This window comes from Ambystoma mexicanum, chromosome 2p (genome assembly GCF_040938575.1).
Source record: "Ambystoma mexicanum isolate Mex_15411 chromosome 2p, UKY_AmexF1_1, whole genome shotgun sequence".
NCBI lineage: Eukaryota > Metazoa > Chordata > Amphibia > Caudata > Ambystomatidae > Ambystoma > Ambystoma mexicanum.
The window spans coordinates 708874032-708896749 of NC_090923.1; the positions used below are offsets into that span (position 1 = coordinate 708874032).

The 22718-nt window shown below is 47.3% G+C and overlaps 1 protein-coding gene across 1 annotated transcript in view; it reads left to right on the forward strand.

Moving 5' to 3' along the window:
* The window catches only part of TIMM50 (translocase of inner mitochondrial membrane 50), an 824572-nt gene that overhangs the window by 399863 nt on the left and 401991 nt on the right, over positions 1-22718 (forward strand). The window contains exon 4 of the mRNA XM_069644285.1: positions 1167-1188. Within this exon, the coding sequence (XP_069500386.1) occupies positions 1167-1188 (22 nt within the window). The remainder of the gene's footprint in view (positions 1-1166; positions 1189-22718) is intronic.

The window sequence follows — 22718 nt, forward strand, 5'->3', positions numbered from 1 at the left end:
AGCCTTTGGAATCAGTTGAAGCATCAAGGCAAAAAGACTGACAGTGGTCGGTCATGTGGAAAACGGTTCTTGTGCATAGGAAAATGGTGCTTACTTTCGTTACACAAGTCTTTTACACCACTTACACTTCTAGAACAATGGCTGCAGACTTCCCTGACTCTCAACTAGTAGCTACGTGGATTGGAAAAGCTGAGAGCTATTAGACTATTGCTTGTAACCCAAAAAAAGCTCTTCAGCTTGACCACATCAACTAGCATGAGCTACTACTGCAGATGTCTGCTGCCATACCAACATAAGTATGTGATATGAACATGTTTTTTTAAATGTGTGTAAAATGCGTTTAGGCCAAAATGTTTGCAAAAAAAAGTGTCTGCGTGATTTGGCCTATTTTCGGCCATTGGAATTTTCGAGCGGCCAAACAGTTCAACCAGATCACACATCCAGTGCTGGGGGCTGCAAGGGTGTCCCCCGCACCCTTGCTTACTATATTGTGAGCAGGGGTTGCGGGGGTGTCCCCTACAGCCATTCCAACAAAGAAATTGCTGCGGTGGTGTCCCCCGCAACATCTCACTCACTATACCACACAGTATAGTGAGCAGGGTTTGCAGGGGACACCCCTGCAGCTGTCCCGCAGTCATGGTGGGAAAAATAAAGTCACAAAGGTGAAAGGGAACAGGTGTCGCAGGGACACAGCGCATCGGAATGTAAGGTAAGTATGGGTGTGTTGGGGGTGTGGGCGTGGGGGTTTGGCCAAGTGTGAAATGGTCAGGGGAGAAAAGACCAAAGGTTAATTCGATCAAATACCCTTCGGTGATTTCTCCTTCGAAGATTTTTACCTCGGTCGTTCAACCCAAGATCATGCACACACCCATTATAGGGAGGGGGTGCCGAAGCTGACCCATCACCTACCGCATCAAACCTGGTCGACTGGGAGCAGTGCCTTGTTTCCACATGAGATCCAGACACTGGTAGAGCTGTGTGCAAGTGTGAGGTTAATGGGGGTGGGAAGGAAGCTGCTCCCCAGACAGTGCAGCAGATGGATCTGAATATTCATACATTTGACTTTTATCTTCCCCCTAATTAAGCAAATGTCTGCAGGGTCTAGTATCCCATCGATGGGACAACAAATCAAGCCTAATATTGTATTTTCTTTATTTTTTTTACAGGTTCCTGACGAGTTCGACAATGGTGAGTAAATCTTTCGTTTCAGATTACCCTCCCCGTTGTCTTTGCCATAAAAAACTTTACGCATGCTCTTACCACTGGTGACATCATCCCTACCTTAACCCCCCAATATGGGTGATGGAGTAGTAGTAGCCTTTGCGATCTGCTACATTGAGAACGAGGGCTGTTTTCTCTGCTACCCAAGCTTAGTTTGGAGGGCGGGGGATATTGATACTAGAAATGTGCTCACGTGCGGTTTAAATGACTGTGGCTATGTTGGTTTTCTTTGATTTAAGTGTAACTAAAATCTGCCCTACATTTCACAGTAACTGGAGAAGTGTCCTCTCCTGCAGCTCAAAGTCCAGGATATAGGGTGCCCATATTAAAGTTCCCGAAGCATTCAGCAGAGTCCCCTGTAGCCCAAGACCCTTTGATATCAGAAGAAGGGAGGAGGTAGCCACTTCTCCTGGAAACCTCTATACCCAGCAACGGAGTCATGTTTTCTGGCTTGTAACTAGCAGTGTAGGGAGAATCGTGTGGTGGAATAGTCCACACACTAGTTTGCAAACGAGTCTACTGGGTGCCCTGTATGAGCATGTCAGTCGAATGATATTTGTATGTGTGGTGTTTGAGGATGGTTGGCAGCAGCAGGAGGCGGTCCTGTTGTCCCCCGAAAAATACGTTTTTCCATGGTCACACTAGACCGTCTCGTTGACGTGTTGCCCTGTGGTGACGAGCCGTCTTTAGGGGAGGGGAGGTATGCTCTCGTCTGCCATATTGGGATTGCAGGGCAGGGGCGGTTGTCCTGTGTGACTCTTGAGCATGTAACTAGAAAGTGAAGTGGTGCGCGCCATTCATTGTTCATCATTGTTGAGGTGCTGGCAAGCCAGACAGACAGATTCCAATCGCTGCTTGCTGTCCAACCACCAACCTAATGATTTTACATTGAACAACAAACCAGCCACAGCTCTTCTATAAACACAATTTCTTTCCTGCTGCCACGGGTGTGACATTTTAATTAGTCGCTGCATGTGGCTAAAATCCTGGCCATTTACATATTAATTAGCCTGGGATTAATACTGCCATTAAAGGACGAATTGATAATGAAGCATCACTAAATGCAGCAGTCGAGATGTGCTGAGGCAGGGCCTGGGTGCTGAGACCCAGACTGGATGCTAGTACGCTGCTTTGAGCGAGTTTCTGCATCATGTGCTGCTTAATTGGTGGGTGTGGGGAGGGGGGCAGGGTGAGAATAATTGAGGGGGAATGAATGAAGGAAGGGAGGGGCGAGTACCGGTCTAGATGAAAGGGAAACCGCAGAATCCCAGCAGAGCTGCTATGAGTATCTCGCCCTATAAACCTGACTGCCAGCCGGGAATCCTAATCCAGAGTTCGAAATTAAGGGGAGCTATTTAGCTCCTGCTTGTAGCCTATAAGAGCCTGATTAGCTTGGCTCCAACAGCTACCAAGAGCTACTTTTGGCTCCCCAGGCCTGATGCCAGACAAATATACCTATGTGAATTTAACTGTGCATTGTCATCAGCTCCAAGATCGGAGGTGCCAACTGGTGCACCAGAAATGCCCCCACAGCCCCGGTCTGACCTCACCCTTATTGCCACCTCCACCCACCCAGTCTAGCATCAATGTGGGAGGGCTCATCCTACACCCTCTTCTAGCCAAGACTCTCCTTACCCCCCACCCCCTTTCTGCAACACCGTTCCAAGTATCCTCCCATCCCCCAGGCTCTCCCCTATTGAATGCACCCCAATCAAGGCTTTGAGGTAAGCTTCACAAGATCTTTTCCAACCAGTTTTCCGTCTCTCTTCAATCGAATGCCAAGCATACCACCACAACGAAACATAACCTATCCCGCACAGGCATGGTTCCACTTCCGCACAGATGGCCCATCTGAGATTGGTGACCAGGGCTCTTGTGTGTCCTTCCAGGTCCTGGACTCCCCAGCTCCACTAGCGACCCCAATCGCCTTCAGTGTCCGCCCACTCCCAGCACTTGCAGTTCTGCAGCACACTGGCCTCTCTCACAGGCCTGCACTTATTATACTGGCAGTTGACCAATCTTACCAAGTGATCTCTGCCAGGCACGTAACAGTGCTTGCAAACGTACTCCTTAGCACTTCCTTCCATGGTAACCTAGCACTTACTCCCCTCCCTCGTGCCTTCCCTCTCTCTGCACTTGCACGTCCTGAATGCTCACAAGGCCTAGTAGAACTGCTTCTATCTTTCTCTTTATTGTTATATTTGCCTTCACTCCCATGTTCCTTCCCCTTTGCACCGTGGGCGCTTTGAAACAGAAATTACTTGATATATAAGTGCCTTACAAATGTGCAACCAATAAATAAATAGAATACAGCTGAGACCCATGCAAAATTCGGACCAAGTCATTGACATAATCTGACCCTTATGACTCTCCCAATACCCTGAAAATCTGTCACGACACCCATTCTCTCACATGACCATGGGTGGCTGCTAGGAACCGAACCACTGCCTACCCACCTTCGTGCAGTCTAAACGTGCGCACACACATTTTAGAAATCCTTTTGTCACCACTTAAATCTCAGACTACGGTCATGCGAAGGCATAGCTCTCAACCATTTGTCTTGCAAAGGCGGTTGAAATCACCCGATTTTGTTTCTGGCGGGTGAGACGCCCATTGGAATGAATGGGCGTGCAGGAGGCCTGGCGGGTGAGTCAGCCCTTTGCAAGGCGGGTGACACCCGCCAAAAGCGGGTGAGTTGAGACCTATGCGAAGGGCGTTCAACACCAACGCGCTTCAGGGCCATACCAAAGGCAGTTTGCACTATACAAGTGGGATAGAACAAAACCAACAATGTATAAATAAACACGTGGCTACATCTATCCAATATTTAAAGCATTAGGGGTCCTAAATACTGGCAAAATGATAGGTTTCCATCTTATGTGGAAGTTAGATTTGTGGAACGCTATGTACTAGCTGCTAGTTACCCACTAGTAACTTCTGGTCACTGGTTAATGCTTGCTACCCAGGAGCTCTTGGCTCCTGTTTATCCAATTCATCAAAGTGGCCCATGTTGTCCGACAAAAACAGCCCGCACTGGCCTGTAAGGCCGGCCCATCGGCTTTGCCGTATTGCCCTTTCGACCTGTCCAAGCCTGCCCTCAAAGAAGGGTGCAGCTCACCATGGGCAACAGCAGTGCAGATTTCCGTCACATTGGTAAGAGGTGTAAAGAAGGGCTTGACGCAGTGCGTGTTTTGCTTTGAGAGTCTGTGGTGATATACCCTCCTCCTCCTCCCCCCCCCCCCCCCCCCCCCCCCCCCCCCTCTAAATCCTCCCCGGGGCAGTCATCCCAGGAAGAGCCTAACGGAAATGGCACATTTTTAAAGCAGAATTTCCCAAACGAATTGACAAAAAAACGCGGGTTTAAAGGCAGTTCAAATGAACTGCGTATGCAATTTGACATGCACGGCGCCTGGATGCCTGCGGGCTTTGGCGCCTTATAAGTGTAATTAACATAACATAACATGCACTCCGATCATTTGAAAACCGTTAAGCAGTTCCTTACGCTTTTAATCCCAGTTTTTCATTTTCCTTCCCGATCTTTCTATGTAAGCTCTTGGTCATTAAATATGGCTGAGCATCTAATTGCAAACAGAATGGTAAAGTTAAAAGCTTCACTTTCTCCGGCCTTAGACAGCAGAGCTGCCCCAAAGATTTTACAGGTTCAACTAGAAGGCATATTCCTAGATGACACTGGTCTTACAGGCTCTCTCCGAAACTAGATCAAACAAATGAAAATGTAGATCATAAAATGCTCCCATTTTAGTAACTAATATCTCACATGAGCATATACTTAGTTTCCATGTTCAGTCTTGTACCACCTTCATATGCAAGGAACGTTTTCATATGCCCAAGTTCCGCCTCGATTGCCCATGTAACCCAATGATGTATGCGCAACTGATTCATATGTCCGAGTTCAACTTTTCATGCCCATGTAACCATCTCGAATGCCAACACCAGCTTAATTTGCCTCCAGTCATCCTGACAGTTCTATTTAATACAGTTGTTCACCACAGGACTATCCTCGTATGCTCATGAGTGGCTCTGTAAATGGGACTACATGATCGTAGAGTCCCATTCTAACCCCGCTTTCGTGCATCTTCCTCCCAAAAGCAATCGCCCAGGCTGTCTTGGCTGGGCTTGGCCAGCGGGCAGATCCCTCTACCTCTGAGGGCACACTTCCCACAATATGCAGAAGAAATAGAGTACAGTAGGGACATAGCCTCCCACACACACAACCTGCATAGCAAGGGTAGTGAAAAGTATTCGCCCCCACGCCCCGCCCCCCTCCTCCCCAGTAGATCCACTACAGGAAAGATAGGGCAAGCTTCCCTTACATGGATCAATTGGAACTTTGCTGTTTTTTCCTCTTTCCTTCTCCATAACTTACCCACTGCACATTCTTCCACCTAATGCAAGGTTCTTTTTTAGTAGTTGAACATGTAGGGAAAAGGTAAGTGATGTTAGTGTTAATAAATTATTTTTCTATTAGGCAAAAGACTCAACTGTCTAGAAAAGGAGATGCTGTAAGCCTAGTAGGATTAGAAATTTATTTTGGCAGTGACAGGTTTTCTAGTGTGGCCTTTCCTCTGCTGAATGCGTTCCTTCATTTGTGTCAGGCTGTAACAATTATGGCCATAGAATGAATTGGCAGTTAGTATGTTGGAGTAGCCCCTTTTGAATGCAAAGAGTTGATGTTGAACGTTTCACCCTATGAACATTTGCAGTATTGTGATGCATTAATTCAATGCAGGAGTGGATATTGGTGTAAAGGGGAACAAGAGAAATGCTCAAGTGCTCACAAAACTAAGGTTGACATGGGCAGTGGACTGACCTGACAGACGTAAGTTGTTGATTCGAATCCACTGGATGCAAATAGCTGTGCCGAGGCATTTGCTTGGAGTTTATAAAGCTTATTGTTTATGCTGGTGTTCTGCGGCAGCTGACAGGACTCTTGGAAAGCTTCAGTCTTACCTGAATTAGAAACCAAGCATACATCTACTTTAATCAAAAGAAAAAAACCAACACGCTATAATGTGTGAAAATGGTAGGGTGAGTTTTACGGTTTGGAAAAGCACTAGACATTTGCAGAAATCGGCAAATGTTACTCTTTTGTGATTTGGCGATCCATGAACTAATGCACGTTAATGTTTCAACCGCGTTTGTATATTAAGTTGCCCTTTAGTGCCAGGACTCGCTGAAGAACCTACACCGGACAAGGGTGGTGTTAACATTGATGTCTTGGAAGCGCTGCTTTGCCATTGGTTTCTCATGGATCTTACCTAGGTAGAGAAAGATAGGTGATGGTGTTGGGTATATCGAGTATTGTCTATCTTTAATTCTCGCCAAGTGGGCAAGACTAGATGTAATGGTCCTTGCCACTGCCGGCCCACCACACAATTCTGGGGACAATGAACAGGCTTCTTTTGTTAATTTCTGATGTTTGTTTTATTAACTAAAGTAAAATCAATACAGAGGTGATTCCTCACCCCCAGCTTTATACAGGGGAAATCGCCACAGTTTTGCTCATTCACAAGCAGGTTGTGCACAAAAAACGAGAATGCCACGCCAAGTCTCAACAACATTATACAATCACAGACGCTTGTATATAAAACTTGCGGTACCACCCAATGTTGCACGGGTCTGTAGCTGACATGCACGTGGGGGTCTGCTATAGCCTTGTGTATGTTTTATTGTGTCATCATTTCCTATTTTTGAAAAATTGCAAAATCGGCAATTTCCCGTAATCGCCTATACTGATAGCACAGGGCCAGACCCAGCTGCACTCCCTGTGCACCTGTGCAGATTGAATAGTTGGGGTTGGTCAAATTTCAACATTGCAAGTACACCCCAGACTGCTATGCCGAACTTGGGCCAAAATGTCAGCCCACCAAGTGTTATGGGTCTGGAGCCAACCCCGAACATACAAACACACTTTCACAAATATATATATATATATTTGAAATGGACCTTCCTGCTTGAATCTGAACCATATTATTGAGACACATCCATCTGTATAGCCCAATCTATATATAACTTGATTTACAAATCGTAATTCTGCCACTTATCGGCCATTTGGCTAATTGATTCTTAGTTTATAATTAATGTTAATTTGACATTTGCATATAATATACAACGTTTACCCCCCCGCCCCCCCTCCTCCACCACAGCCCCCTCATCACCAACCAGTGATGCTATTAGGGGGCTTTTGCATGCCCTGATATTTCACATGTGATTATTATGTGCTGAGGTCTGCTGGTGTGTCATTTAAAGTGCGATCCTACTGAATTACACCTACCCCCTGCACTTATCTCTGGATAGGGAATCAATGTCGCCAGTCATCCAGAGGTTGGAGCAGGAGCTCTCTCTCCCAGGTAACTGCAGGAGCAGTTGCGCCTCCCCACAGGCACTGATGTGCATCTAGGTAATCCTGGAGGTTTTACCACTCCGTAGCGTTAGAGGCCGTGTCCTCCGCTACAATTCCGCATTTGGATTCCCTAAAGAAGGCGAATATTGCCTTCATCATTCCTATGCCCATACCAAGATCACCTGGCCACCTTGCCCAAAAACAAAACGATTTATCTGCATTTTAGGCAGCCCTAACCACGAGGGTTCTGCCGTTCCAAGATGGCCGCCGCCGTATTTTGCGCTCATCTCAAAATCTTCTGTGCATCACATGCACTCTGATTGGGCCACCCTGCTTGTTAGCCAATCGTGGAGCACTAGCAGGCGAAGGCCTGCCCCAATGAAGACATCCGGAAAAGGCTCCTTCCTGACTGAGCCTGACGGAGCTTGGAGTGCTCCGTATCATCGGCGCATGAGATTCGCCTCAACTAAGGTGAGACTTCCATCTCCCCGGTTTGTCAACTTGCCGATCACCATATCTGCCCTCTTCTCCCCATCACGCAATTTACTGTGCACCTTCGGCGGCCCCTCCCGACCCCAGCCTCCTCACAATCAGCTGATTGATGCTTGCCCCTGTATAATCCTCCCAGATACTTGAGCCCCTGGGAAACCTTCGCCCTACCTGTCCAAATAGCCGCCAGCAAGACTGCTGCAGCACGGTACAGGCGACCAGGTCTCAGTCACTGCTCCTTTCCTCCACCGCCACTACAGAGGTCCTTCAAACACTACCGCGTACCATATGCGTACCGCGGACCACGGCTGAACAACTGAACACTTCAAAGTCATAACTAGCCCGTAAATTCTGACGAGCGTATCTTCTTGGTAATCTGTTTTTGCCTTCAACGGTATCCCTCACAATGTCTGCGCTAGCGGGCTTCATTGCCTGCCTGCCCTAATGGCCTTTGCAATTGCCTGTGTCTATATTACCCTGCCTGATTAACTGTGTGTGAAGCTGCTTTTTGCACAAGTCCAGCACCTTCTAGGTGGTATCTGTATTGAATGTCTACTTTTCTGTACATCTTGAATGAGGCCAGCGCCTCCCCATGCTTGCTTGGCCAATTGGTCCTGCAACGGCCTGTACCCGCACTGTCCTGGTGTTTAACTGCTCGCATTACATAACTAACACGAAGCCAGCGCCTCCATATGCTTGCCGGCCCCAACTGGCCTGCAATTGCTCATGCCCTGCACTGACTGCATGTCTTACTTCTTGCCCAGAAACCGCTTCTGCCAATGCTCTCAAGACTTGAATGATCTGCTTGCCCTAACTTGATCGTTGGTGGCTCATGCCCGTAGGTCTGCTTTACTGTATACTGTTTGATTGTGGTCTATTTTGGCAGCCTTACTGGCCTTGCAACTGCCGATGCCCATATTGTTTTACGGCATTAACTGTTGTGAATCTACTTTGAGCATGAGGCCAGCGCCCCTCTAGATCGGCCGCCCTAACTGACCTGCAACTGCCGTATGCCCTGCACTGACTACATGTCTCACCTTTTACCTGGTAACCACTTCTAGTCGAGGCTAGTGCCAGTGCTCTCAAGGACAGTGAATGATCCGCCTGCCCCAGCCTGATCTTTGGTGGCTTAGGCCAGCATTGATTGCTCACCTTCCTACTGCTTGATAGTGCCAATTACCCATATTTCAAAGATAGTTTCTGCCACCACTAGCTAGTATGCTCCCCCTAGCTTCTAGCCAGACTGCCCGCATTATAGTCATTATAAATAGCATTACGCTATACACCATGTTACTACTCTCACCCACCCCAACACATACTTCTAATCCTCACAATATGACAGCTACCAGATCATCCCTAGATATGAATGACTCTCAAACCCCTCTAGTAAGTAATCCTTGCCTAACCTGAGCCAGCAACCTACGACTCAGAGCTAGATTAGCCAAAATCTATGAACCTCCCATCGGTTCCATTCCCACTACAACAAGACTAAGGACTATGCCGGCCCAGCCAAATGAACCTAAATTCAAACCCCGATCACAACTCTGACCCTATGCCTTTAAATAGTCTAGTCAAACATAGAAAACCTAAAACCAGAACTACCTCGAGCCCTCAGATCAAGGGAGCTTTAATTAATGCCAGATCTCTTGTAGCACATGTAACAGAAATTGCTGACCTGATCCTAAGAGAGGACTTTGACTTCCTCGCCATCACAGACACATGGCTACACCCGGCAGCAGGCCCCATGCGTATGTTAGCAGTCCCGGACAGCTACTCCATATTGAGACAAGACAGATTAAAATCTAGAGGAGGCGGTATTGCTATTATTCACAAATGCAGCCTTTCCATGAGTTTAGCTACTCCTATCAATGTCCTCTCATGTGAACTACTTTCTGTTAAAGTTCCACTCACCAACGCCCAAACCCTCAACATCCACCTGATCAACTGCCCCCCGGGCCCTCCTGGAACTTTCGAGGAGGACATTAACACCATTTTGTCTAGCAACCTCAAAAGTTCCACACAAGTACTTATTCTTGGGGACCTCAACATGGGCTTTAATGACCCTTCAGACCAGCTCGCCCTTACTACCTTCAACACCTTTTCAGAAATAGGATTCACCCAAAGAAGTACAGCACCTACCCACGATAAAGGTAGAACACTTGACTGGGTGGCCGACTAGAACTGTCAAGCCAACATCCTTTCTATCTCCCCACTAGCTTGGACTGACCACCACCTTGTATCTTTTATGCTCTCTACCAATAGACCCCCACCCCCGCCAGCCATCAGGGCTCCACCTACGCTAACCAGAAATAAAAAGTGCATCACTGTGGAGAGACTCATCCCGACCTTACTCCCTGACAACTCGGATCCTGAGACCCTGGTCGAAGAATATAACAAAATCATGTCTACCTCTCTGGACTTAAATTGCCCCCCTCAAACTTAGACCAAGCAAGCCTAAAACTCATTTGAACAAATGGTTTACACCATTCCTTAAAAACCTAAGGCAGCAAAAAAGAAACTGCGAGGCCGCCTGGAAAAAACTACCATCAGCAGCCAACCAACTTAAACTTACTAAACTTTCAGCCCTCTATAAAAGAGAAATATGTCTAGCAAAGCGAATCTCTTTCGACTCACGTATATCCCATGCCAAATCCAATATGAAGGAATTATTCTCTATGCTCAAAGAAATAGAGACTCCCATGGCACCACCTGACACTTGTATTAAAGATAAGAAATGGTGCTCAGAGATTCAAAATGCACTTGCCAACAAAATTTCCACCTTACAAAATAACATTTCCAGCAAAAGAGCCTCCTTGAACGACCCTCCCCCACCTAAAATAACTGAGTGTATTACAGCTAATGAATCCACTCGACTTAACTTCACCAAAGTTTCTATTCTTGAAGTGGAAAGAATCATTTTGTCACTGAAACCTTCTAACTGTCAGGGCGATCTGTGCCCGCGCAGCTTATCAAGGATGCTGCCCGAGACCTCTCTCCTTTCATTACGAAGCTTATCAATGCGTCCTTCTCCACCGGTACCATCCCCACTAATCTTAAACAATCCTGGGTACTTCCACTCTTAAAAAAAACCTACCCTCGACCCATCCACGCCAACCAACTATAGACCAATCATGACTGTACCTTTTCTCCTAAAAATCTTGGATAAGGTTGCTTACGTACAAATCCAGAAACACCTGGAAGTACACCATCTATTAGGAGCTAGACAATCAGGCTTCCATCCCCAACACGGAACCGAGACAGCACTCATCGACCTTAAGACCCAAGTCGATGAGCTCAGAGATAACGGTAAAGCTGCCTTACTACTCCTCCTAGACCTCTCGGCTGCATTCGACTTGGTCGACCATACCATCCTATGCAACCACCTTAACACAGCCGCTCGCTTCTCTGATGAAGCAATCACCTGGATCAGATCCTTCCTAATTGGCAGAACTATGAGGGTTTTTTTCACCCACAGCAGCTGCAGACCCTATACCTATCACCTGTGGCGTACCACAGGGCTCTTGTGTTTCGCCTACATTGTACATTTTTACCAAGCCCCTTTTCGATGATCTGGATCTTCTCGGTATCACCTACACTAATTATGCAGATGATACCCAGATACTCCTCCCGCTTTCTGGGGATCATGAAATGGATTTGACCTTGGTGAATAGAGTGTACATCATCATCCTGGCATGGATGGCCACACATGGACTATGCCTGAATAATGATAAAACCGAACTTATCATCCTTGGCACCACCTCTAGCTTAAAAAAACTAGGACCCGACTACTCCTCATTCATAATCGATGGTAACAGTATCAAAGTAGGACAAGAGGTAAACACGTTGGGTTTCTACCTAGACTCAAACCTCTCATTCACCAAACAGGTTAATTATTTAGCATCCTCCACGGCCTACACGTGCAAACTGATCCGCACAGCTAAGCCATTTCTCTCTGAAACTAGTTGTACGACCTTGGCCAGAACCCTCAGCCTGTCTCGCCTGGACTACTGCAGCGCCCTCTATCTAGGGTTCACTAAAGCCATTACTAGAAAAATCCAAACCTTACAAAATAATGCCCTTAGAGCGGCATTAGGCATCTCTAGAAGAGACCACATCTCTGAGTGTAGCCGACAGAACAACTGGCTCCCTGTCAACGACAAAATACTCCTGAAAACGTTGTCACTTACTCACAAATCTCTGAACAACGCTGCACCTATCTACTTGGTGGACAGATTCCACAGACAACATCTCCGAGACCCACTAGAACAGCTTACAAAGATTGCCTCGCTATTCCTAACTTCAACCGTTCCACAATAGGTGGCAACAGCTTCCCAGTGAAAGCAGCCAAACTATGGAACTCCCTACCTCCTACACTGAGAACTGACCTTCCCTACCAATACTTCAGGACTAACACTATCCTGCGGCTGAAAGTGAATGTTCATTAAATGCAACAAGTAGCCAAATTTACTGTGAGGAATACCGCCCTACACCCTATTGCCTATTTGCACACACCCACCCCAATATCACTTACATATGTATATACACGACTGTTGTCAGCAAGATATTTGCCTCATTTATATTCCTGCTCGTGTACCATATGCTTGTAGTAGGATTTATTTTGTATATATTTTGTATCTCACACCTGTATGTATATAAGTATGCTGTTGTAACTAAGCCTCGCATATTCTTGTAACTGCTGCGCCCTGTTACCCTAGGGTATGTTGGCGCATTATAAATAATAAAACAAACCATTTATGATGCGCTCAACTTCAGCTCACCCACCCTAATCTAGGAGAATGGCTCTCAGATTGTATTGAATAGATGTAAGGACCCCTCAACGTTTCCTTTACAAATGAGTTGCCCACCCCCTCCTCAAATGAGTCACTCTGTGCAGTTTCAAAATAATGAGTTGCCTGGGATTTACATTCATTGTATTCTTATGGAAATAAAAATGACTCCTTTAAGATGCCCTCCATCCATCAATCTTTTTAAATATCTATGGCCTTCACAGGCTGCAAATTATCAATAATTCTCTATCAGGCATTATTATTATTTATTATTTTAGTATTTGTATAGCGCGCTGCAACCCATGGGCATAGAGGCGCTGAGAAGAATATGTATGCAGGCTTGCTTAAGAGTTACCAGATAATGGCTCAGTACAGTGAATAAAACAGTTACATCGATTACTGAAGGTTACAAGTCGGGTGCAATAAGCAGAGATAGTCATAAACTGAGGCGATGGGGGGAGGCAAGCAGGCAAAAAGCTCAGTCTTCAAGGCTTTACGGAATGTTGTGTGATTCGATCATCCTGAGTTTGGCAGGGAGGGTGTTCCAGTGAGTTGTAGCCAAGGTAGGGAAACTAGAGCCAATGGCTCTAACTCTTCGAGTATGAGGAACCAGGAGGCGATTGGCATACGCAGACCTGGCTGGTCTGGAGGGTGTTTTTTTGGTGATCCTCTGAGCTAAGTAGGTAGGTGCCAATCCATGGATGCATTTGTGTGCAATGGCCAGTGTTTTGAAGAGGATCCTTTCTTTGACGGGCAGCCAGTGGACCTGCCTTCTCACCCCAGAGATGTGCTCCCTGCGATCTGCACCAGTTGCGGCCCTCAAGGCATTGTTCTGAGCAACTTGAAGTTTTGACAGGTTCTTTTGGGAGGTGTCGGCATAGAGTACGTTACAGTAGTCTAGCCTAGATCCTATAATGGCCCTTGCAATGGTGATGCAGTTGTCTTGTGACAAGAATGGCCGCACTGCATTGATTAGTTTGGAGTGGTAGGCAGCTGAGGAAGCGATGGCATTAACCTGTCTGTCCTGGTCATGGTAGGTTCCAGGTATACGCCTAGAATCTTGATGGCGTGGGACACGGTAATGGGGATGTTGTCTATTGTAAATGCGCTGTACTGCGCACCAAGTTTACTGAGTGTGGCTGTGGATCCAATTAGCAAGAGTCTGTTTTCTGGCTATTTAGGCATAGCCAGTTTTCAGCCATCCAGGCCTGGATTGTGGAGTAGATGCGGTTGAGAGTATTTGTGTCTGTATGGTAGTCACCACTCAGAGGGATGAGCACCTGTGTGTCATCAGCATAGTTGGTATATCCGATGCCCATGGCGTCAAGAAGTTGGAACAGTGGCCCAGTGAAGAGGTTGTAGAGAGTTGGAGATATGCAGGACCCTTGAGGGACACCACATTTGATAGGGCTGGGGGCAGCATTAGAGTCGTCAAAGAATACCTTCATCACCCTCTCCTTGAGTAAGGATGATATCCATTCGCAGGCTTTCAGGGAGAAGTTGGCAGTGGAGGACAGGTGATGACATAGGGTCTTGTGATCTACCAAATCGAAAGCGGCAGACAGGTCTAGCAAGAGGAAGAGAGCAGGCCTACCGGCATCTCTTAGGTCATCAATTTGATTTTTGAGATCCAGTAGGGCGGTTCCTGTGCCGTGCTGCGACCTGAAGCCAGATTGGCGCAGCCCTAGGAGTTAGTTTTCTTCCAAGAATTTTTGAACTTGCAGGTAGGCTGCTTTATCAAGAATCTTTAGCAAGAAGGGGACAGTGGTGATCCGTCTGTAGTTCCCTGGAACCATTGGATCAAGGGATGCTTTCTTTAGGAGTGGGCGGACCCAAGCCTCCTTCAAGGAGGACGGTACCTGAGCTGAGCGGAAGGATGAGTTAATGAAGGCGGTAATGAAAGGAGCCAAGGAGTGGGCGCATTCTTTAATGATGTGTGTCGGGCAAGCATCCCCTTTGCAGTTGGAAGGCTTAATGGATTTGATAAGGTTTATAACTTCTGCTTCAGTCAGGTCAGAGAAGTCAAAAGTGGGTAGCTCCTCGGCTGCAGCGGGTGGAGGGGGAGGGGGCTGTGTTTCTAAGAGAGATAGTAAAGCTTTTTGGTGCGCTATAATTTTAGCGTGCAGCGTGTCAAGCTTGTCTAGCATGGTGGTTTGAATAGTGTTGCACCAAGACTCATCCTTGATGATGGTTGAAGGAGGGGTGGTAGGAGTCTCAAGTTCCCTGAAGATTGCAAAGATCTCTTTGGTCCCAGATTTGGCATTATCGATCCTAGAGTTGAAGGATGCAGCTTTAGCCTGAGTGATGGCTGTTTTGTACTGTTTAGAACAGTTTTTGAAAGCTAATGTGGTTGTTTCGTTAGGGTTTATTCTCCAGGTCGCTAGCGGAAGTCTTTTGGAGGACCGTAATTCTATAAGTTCTTGGGTGAACCAGGCGTTGGCGTGCTTTGATTTCTTCGCTTTCTTAAGTGTGAGCGGTGCTATGGTGTCTACAGCGCAAGTGATAACTTGCTTATAGGTGTTAGTGAGGAGGTTAGGATCATTCGGGAAGGGAGGCTGGAAGGCAGGAACTAGGTGAGGAATGAGGTTTTCAGTAGTGAGTTTGCGCGAGCTTCTACAGAGGGCTGCTGGCAATGTTGGGTTGGGTCTAGTGGGACCTGTGGTGGTGGCAATGTTGAGTTTGATGCAGAAATGATCTGACCAGGGGATGGGGGAGATCTCGGGGATAAGGATGGGACAGTTATGATGCGCTACCCAGTCAAGCGTCCGTCCTTTTGTGTGGGTAGGCTCAGTGATGGACTGGATAAACCCTAAGGTGGACAGGGCTTTATGTAGAGTAGAGTAGAGGCTTGGGCATCGTTACTGTCATTGAGGCCAAGATTCATGTCACCTAGTAGCACTATCTTGGAAGTCTTTTTGATGTTGTTGGGCAAAGCATGTATGAGAGCCTCTTGGAACTCAGAAGAGGGGCCAGGAGGACGGTATACTAGATGGAAGGCTATGGTGGAGGTGGGCGAGGTTTGGAGTTTGATTAGAAGATATTCAGCGTTGGGTCCTAAGTCACTTTGAATTCTTCTAATGTTAAGAGTGTCTCTGGCAATAATGCAACACCTCCCCCTCTTTGGCCGACCCTATCCTGTCTAAAGATGGTGTAGCTGTTGGGGATGGCCAGGGAGAGGGCAGGGCCGGATGATTCCTGAAGCCAAGTTTCACAAATGAAGAGAAGATCTAGGTGGTCATTAGTAATCAGGTCGTGTACGTCCAGAGTGTGGGCAGGGATCGACCTGGCATTCGCCAGGGCACATTTCAGGGCCGGTGTGTTGCTGCTGATTGAAGCTGGTGGGTTGGCGAGCTTAATGCCGGTAGGTTCCAGATCAGTGGCATTCATGAGGGCGGTGGGCACACAGGCATGGGAACCAACAGTGGCACTGGAGGCAGTGCTAGCAATATCAATGGCATTCATGAGGGCGGTGGGCACACAGGCATGGGAACCAACAGTGGCACTGGAGGCAATGCTAGCAATATCAATGGCATTCAAGGGAGCAGTGGGCACACAGGCATGGGAACCAACAGTGGCACTGGAGGCAGTGCTAGCAATATCAATGGCATTCAAGGGAGCAGTGGGCACACAGGCATGGGAACCAACAGTGGCACTGGAGGCAGTGCTAGCAATATCATTGGCATTCAAGGGAGCAGTGGGCACACAGGCATGGGAACCAACAATGGCACTGGAGGCAGTGCTAGCAATATCAATGGCATTCAAGGGAGCAGTGGGCACACAGGCATGGGAACCAACAATGGCACTGGAGACAGTGCTAGCAATATCAATGGCATTCAAGGGATCAGTGGGCACATAGGCATGGCAGTCCGCATAAGCACTAGGGGTCCAATGGTGGGTGGGTAAATTGGCTGGTGGCCGTGTCTCTGGTGAGGGCGGGTTGCTTGTGGGCTCTTAGGGGGCCGCCTGACGTGGCAATTATGTTGAGCGGGCGCGTTGGGGAGTGAGGCTCCGTTATGGTCTAGAGCTTTACTTTGAGAGCGGGGGCAAGATGAGGTGAGCGCCGGATTGGGTGAGGCACAGCATTCCCTCGACCGCATTCTTAGGTGGGCGTTGCGGATGGTGATGGAGGGTGGGGCTGAAGGAGTGTACTTGGACGTGAAGCGTGAGCCGAGTCGGCTGTTTCTGAGTGCTGCTGGCCAACATGGATGTGTGGTATGCACATAAGGGGGTGCACGACCCTTACCTTCAAGAGCCCGGTGGGGCCCGGCAGACGGCAGCGGAGAGCTGCAGAGAGGGAGAAGTCTGAAATGTTAATTATGCCTGTAGAAACACACGGTTTCAATGTAATTGGACTTAATGTTTCCAAAAACAAAACTGTGCTTGGATTGCACAGAGGTGCGATCAGTTTTACACTGCACGCTTAGGACAAAAATACAATTGATTTTATTGAAGGGAACTGTCACTTTGCACTTCATGACCATGAAGATCATGATGCTAATTACCTTACAATACTGCTTTTTTCTATTAGAATCGAATGTCCCCTACTTCTCCCAGAGCACCCACTCTGGCACTTAGCATGCAAAGGACTAAAGGCAAATCATATTTACTATGGAAATGTATACATTCACTTCATATGTTGCTTCCAGTTTTAGAAATCAGCCTGGACCCTCGCAGATTGGAATCCCTCAATCAGCAAGGGCCCTAAACTGATCTGTACAGGTTCCCACTTGGACTGGGACTCATCGCCTTAGAATAGGAACCATAATTTCTTCAGCCCCTATAGAATCCCGGCTCTCCAGTGGTGTCTCATTACTTTATATTTAATAATCTCTCTCTAATTGTTTGTCATTATCATGCTGCATCTTTTCATTGGTCAAACTAGAGAGGTGAGGTCCACAGAAACAAAAATGGGAAAAGTCCTTCCATTGACATGAAACAACCATTTAATGTTTGATTTCTACATTATACCTATAAATGTATTTATCAAAGGGTGTAGGGCAGTTTCCTTGTTTATGTGAATGTCAGAAAACATCTTACTTCTCTTTTTTGTAATCTCTTCAGGGGGACCCATTCACCTTTTGCTGCCAAGAGCCCACAAATTAGCGTCCTGAGGAAGGAGTGGCCTCAAATGATCGGCACTTTAGCCAAAAATTAAGTGCTTAAGTAGACACCATATACAGAGTATTTTAGACTAATAGTTACATTTGCTTGCATCGGAACAAGTTACAAAGTGTATGCAAATTGTGCATGTTGTTAAAAAGGTTTGCTATGCTACAACTTTGTCAATTAGGTTTATCTTTCTTTTTGTCACTTAAACTGTTTGGTTGCACAGTAAAAACCTCTTGAGTGTACAATATTTATAGGTATTTACTCTAAATTATGTATCTAATTTAGAACTCAAAAATGTTTGCATGTATATAAAAATGTTCTTAAGAAAAAAAAAAACCTCCTTTTTTGTAAGATGTTTGTCATTCAAAAACACAAGGAAACTGCAACTGTGCTAGATGTTTTTTGATGAAAACATTTATAGTTGGCATTCATTCAATGGTTGTCGCATGTAAATAGAAGGGCACACCCCGCCACGCATGGTACCTCCTCCGTGCACCTCCCCCAACCATTAGTCCCTTTCTTTGTGTCAGAGCGGCTGGTTCAGCACACTTTTGCAGCTGTGCTTTGTTGCGCATACATCTACAGTAACCTCCACAGCACATGCTCAACAGGTTCCGCGAATGTGATGGGTGACTGCAGTGTTATTAATCCGTTGACCCGCACACTTCTTGTTTCATTTGTTGGGAGAGACATGGGTGGCGTTCTTGTGACACTTGTCTCGCTCTCATGTCGGGTTCTCCGTAAACGGCATACGTGGTGAGTCATCTTTCGGAGGGTATCTCGGCATTGAGGATGAGGAGTTTTTCGATCAAAGACTAAAGGTAAGCAAACGTTTATTTACAAGGGCACCCCGTGAAGAGTACCGTCCCACATGGGAAGGCATCTAAAAGGCCCTTTTGTCAACTGCCTGAGCAGAACATACCGGGCCCAGTCACTAGGCCCCATAACGGACAAATACCACAACCTAGACTGAATCGCCCACTGGTCCAGGAGGGGCCAGCGGGGGGAACCCCTGGTAGTGCACATTTTCTAACGGCTCCATGTGACCATACTACAAGGTCCGAACATGTGAGGGACTTAATTCCTCTCCATAGAGCTGACTTAAAGGTACCCCATACCCATGACGCCACAGAGTACAGTAGGGATAACAAACCATATTTCGAAAGGATTGTGTCCTCCAACGTATTCCTTATCTTGATAGATCACTTCCAGCTAGCTGGCCTCAGACATTTTTTTTCAGTAGAGGGCGCTGCGCGTCGACGTCCCTCGAGTCGGTGTCCCTCGACAGCCTCCGTATCGGCGCCGACGTCATCCTGCATATAAATAGACTTGCGCAGCGTCCGTTGCTCAGTTCCGTTTTTCTGCGCTTCGTGGGCCTCGGAATCGTGTTGCTCAGTTCGCTAGTCAAAGTATATTACTTATTCCTTGAGTATATCTTACTCGTTTCGATGGCTTCCTCATCTGAACCGTCGACACCACGGTCCGGCTTCAAAAAGTGTCGAGATTGTGGAAAGAAAAGTCGTTGACGGATCCTCACAGGATCTGTTTGTGGTGCCTGGGATCGGAGCACCATTGTTCAGAATGCGAGGACTGCATGTCCATGACGGTGAAAGCCTTGAAGGAGCGTAAGGAGAAGCTCGAAAGAGGTAAAACTCTTAAAATTTCTACTCCTTCAAAAGTTTCCTCGGCAGAGTCGAGACATTCGTCTCCTCGCCGTCACGGTAAACATTCTCGTTAGAGGTCTCGAAGCAGTTCCCATCACTCTTCGAGATCCAAACATTCGAAAAAGAGGCGTCAAAGATCTCCCTCTTCTTCGTCTTCTTGTGTTTCCGCTAAAAGGGTCACCTGCCCCACAAAACATGGCTCTTCAGCCAAGTGGGAGGAATTCCGTAAAAGGATGCTTAGCGTCTTCGAGAAAGCGGCCTTGACCCCCTCGGAGACAGCTAATGGTGATACCCTTGGTGAAAGACCCGAAAAGTTGAAACGCTGCTAGTCGTTGCACCCGGCGAAAGAAACTACCCGAGAGCGTCCCGAACCCTCGAGAAAAGGCAGTAAGATGCATCATCGACGCCGATAAAGGAGAAACCTACGACTGTCACTACCTCGCAGTCAATAGTCATACCGAGGGCTCCTATCATGACCTCGAGAATGCATCGATAACCTCGACGACTCCAAGTAGGATTCCGATTCTCTCGAGTTCTTCGAGGTTGCTTCATACCTTTTTGACGCCCTTTTCGGTTTCTTCGAAGCCTTTGACTTCCTCGTTGACGGCGTCAACGTTTTCTCAACCGGTTACCACAAGCTTAGCCCCTTCTGCTTTAGAAATGGGTTTTAAGCCTTTTCTAAGGTCAGATTATTTCAATGCCTTGTCCTCCATTTATGAAAAAGGTGAGGATTCTGATCAAGAAAGACCTTTGGGTTGCAGAGAACTACAACACCTGTACCAGAGGAATTTATCTCTGAAGAAAATAGGTTGAAGGACCTGCAAGATTCTTTGCATGATGCAAGTGAGTTGGATACTTCGCCAGAAGTAGAATTTGCCAAACCAGACCCAGGGGAACATGCGGAGACCCCTTATAGAACTTTAATGGCCAGAATAATAGAATTCATGGGTTGGTCTACACCTTTACCTACTTTTCAACAAGATGATCTTACAGACATCTTGATTAAAGGCCCACAGGAAGATCCTGTGGTTCCATTCCATACTGCATTGCAGAGGAAAATATCGACCAACTGGGAAGCTCCTGAGGTTATCCCGGCAGTTAACAAACTATCTGCAAAATCCCTTGGAGCTGCAATCCGTCAAACTCACTATCGCCCCTCAGGAACCTCTTGGAGAGGTAGGTCCTTTCGTTTCTATTCCGCATTCGGAAGAGGCAGGGGCAGCCGGCTCAAAGAGGCCAAAAGAAATTTACCCGAGGTGGACGGGTTAAAAGTACAGAAGCCGCAGCAGGTGCCTCTTTACCCTCGGCATCAGCCGCTTCTAAACCGCTCTGAGGACTCTCCTCACAAAACACCAGTAGGGGGCAGGTTAACTCAACATCTGACGGAATGGCAGGCTGTTACGTCACATGCTTGGGCATTGGAGACAGTTGCACAAGGTTACTGCCTGACTTTTCTACGCACCACTCAGTCATCCACCGGGGAACAACTCTTTGAAGTTTCCAGACCCGCTCCTTTTGCAGGAGATTCTAGACCCGCTGGAGAAAGGTGCCATAGAACCGGTACCTGTAGCGGAGAGGAACAAGGGTTGGTATTCCCCCTACTTCTTGATACCGAAGAAGGACGGAGGACTAATTGAACAAATTCCTCAGGAAGGACAAGTTCAAGATGGTAACTCTCTCTCAGATCCTTCAGGCCCTCCAGCTTCAGGACTGGCTGGTATCTCTAGACCTTCAGGATGCTTATTTCCATGTGCCAATCCATCTCAAACACAGGAAATACCTGAGGTTCGCAATTGTCAACTCTCACTATCAATTTCGAGTACTGCCATTTGGGCTGACCTCCGCCCCGAGGGTCTTCACCAAGCTAATGTCGGTAGTGGCTGCAAGTATAAGGAGGGAAGGGATCCACGTCTACCCCTACCTAGACGATTGGTTGATCAGAGCAGTATCTTCAGAACAAGCTCAGATCCAACTAGATTATGTCCGCCAATTCCTTCACAAACTGGGCTTCTCCCTCAATTTAAAGAAGTCACAGATGATACCATCACAGAGACTCCAGTTCATTGGAGCGGTCCTGGACACTTCCCTGGGGAAAGCCTCGCCACCAAAGGTGAGAGCTCAAGATATTCTGCAGATGGTCACCAAGTTTCAAAATGCCCAACGTCTCCCAGCCTTCGACTTTTTGAGGTTGCTAGGCCTCATGGCATCCTGCATTTTCCTTGTGCCAGAGGCTCGCCTGAGAATGAGATCTCTCCAGTGGGCACTAAGAACTCAGTGGTCGCAATTCTCAGGGAGAATGACGGATCTCCTTCAGGTTCCGGACAAGGTGGCTCGAGACCTTCAGTGGTGGGCTTGTCAGGAGAATGTTCTGAAAGAACTGTTTTGCCAACCATGGCCGGAGATAACAGTAGTCACGGATGCCTCACTCACAGGGTGGGGAGCCCATGCCAACGACTTGACCATCAGCGGTCGTTGGTCTCCATCAGAGTCCAGACTACATATCAACCTGTTTAGAGCTGAGAGCAATCAGATTAGCGCTGAAGGCTTTTCTGCCATCTGTACAAGGGAAGAATGTCCTGATAATGACGGACAACACAGTGGCCATGCACTACCTCAACAAAAGAGGAGGCGTAGGACCACTGCCACTGTACAGAGAGGCAATGCAGCTCTGGTTTTGGGCAATCCAAGAAGGAATCTCTCTATCAGCAGTTCACTTAGCCGGAGAGAAAGAACTTGACAGCGGACGCTCTGAGCAGGCAGAACAGTCTCTCACGAGTGGGAGCTAGCTCAGGAAGTCCTTCGCCCTTTGGGGAATCCCTCCAGTGGATCTGTTCGCCACCAGTATCAACAGGAAGTGGATTAGTTTTGTTCAAGGGAATTTCCCCCGAGAGGAGCTCTAGGGGACGCATTCGTAGTGGACTGCGAGTTTCCACTTCTGTACGCGTTTCCTCCAGTCCCTGTCATTGCTCGGATAATCAGGAGGTTGAGAAGATTCCGGAAGACTATGATCCTAATTGCCCCAGACTGGGCCAGGAGAACGTGGTACCCGGAACTTCTGGACATGTCCATCTGCCCTCCAATTCG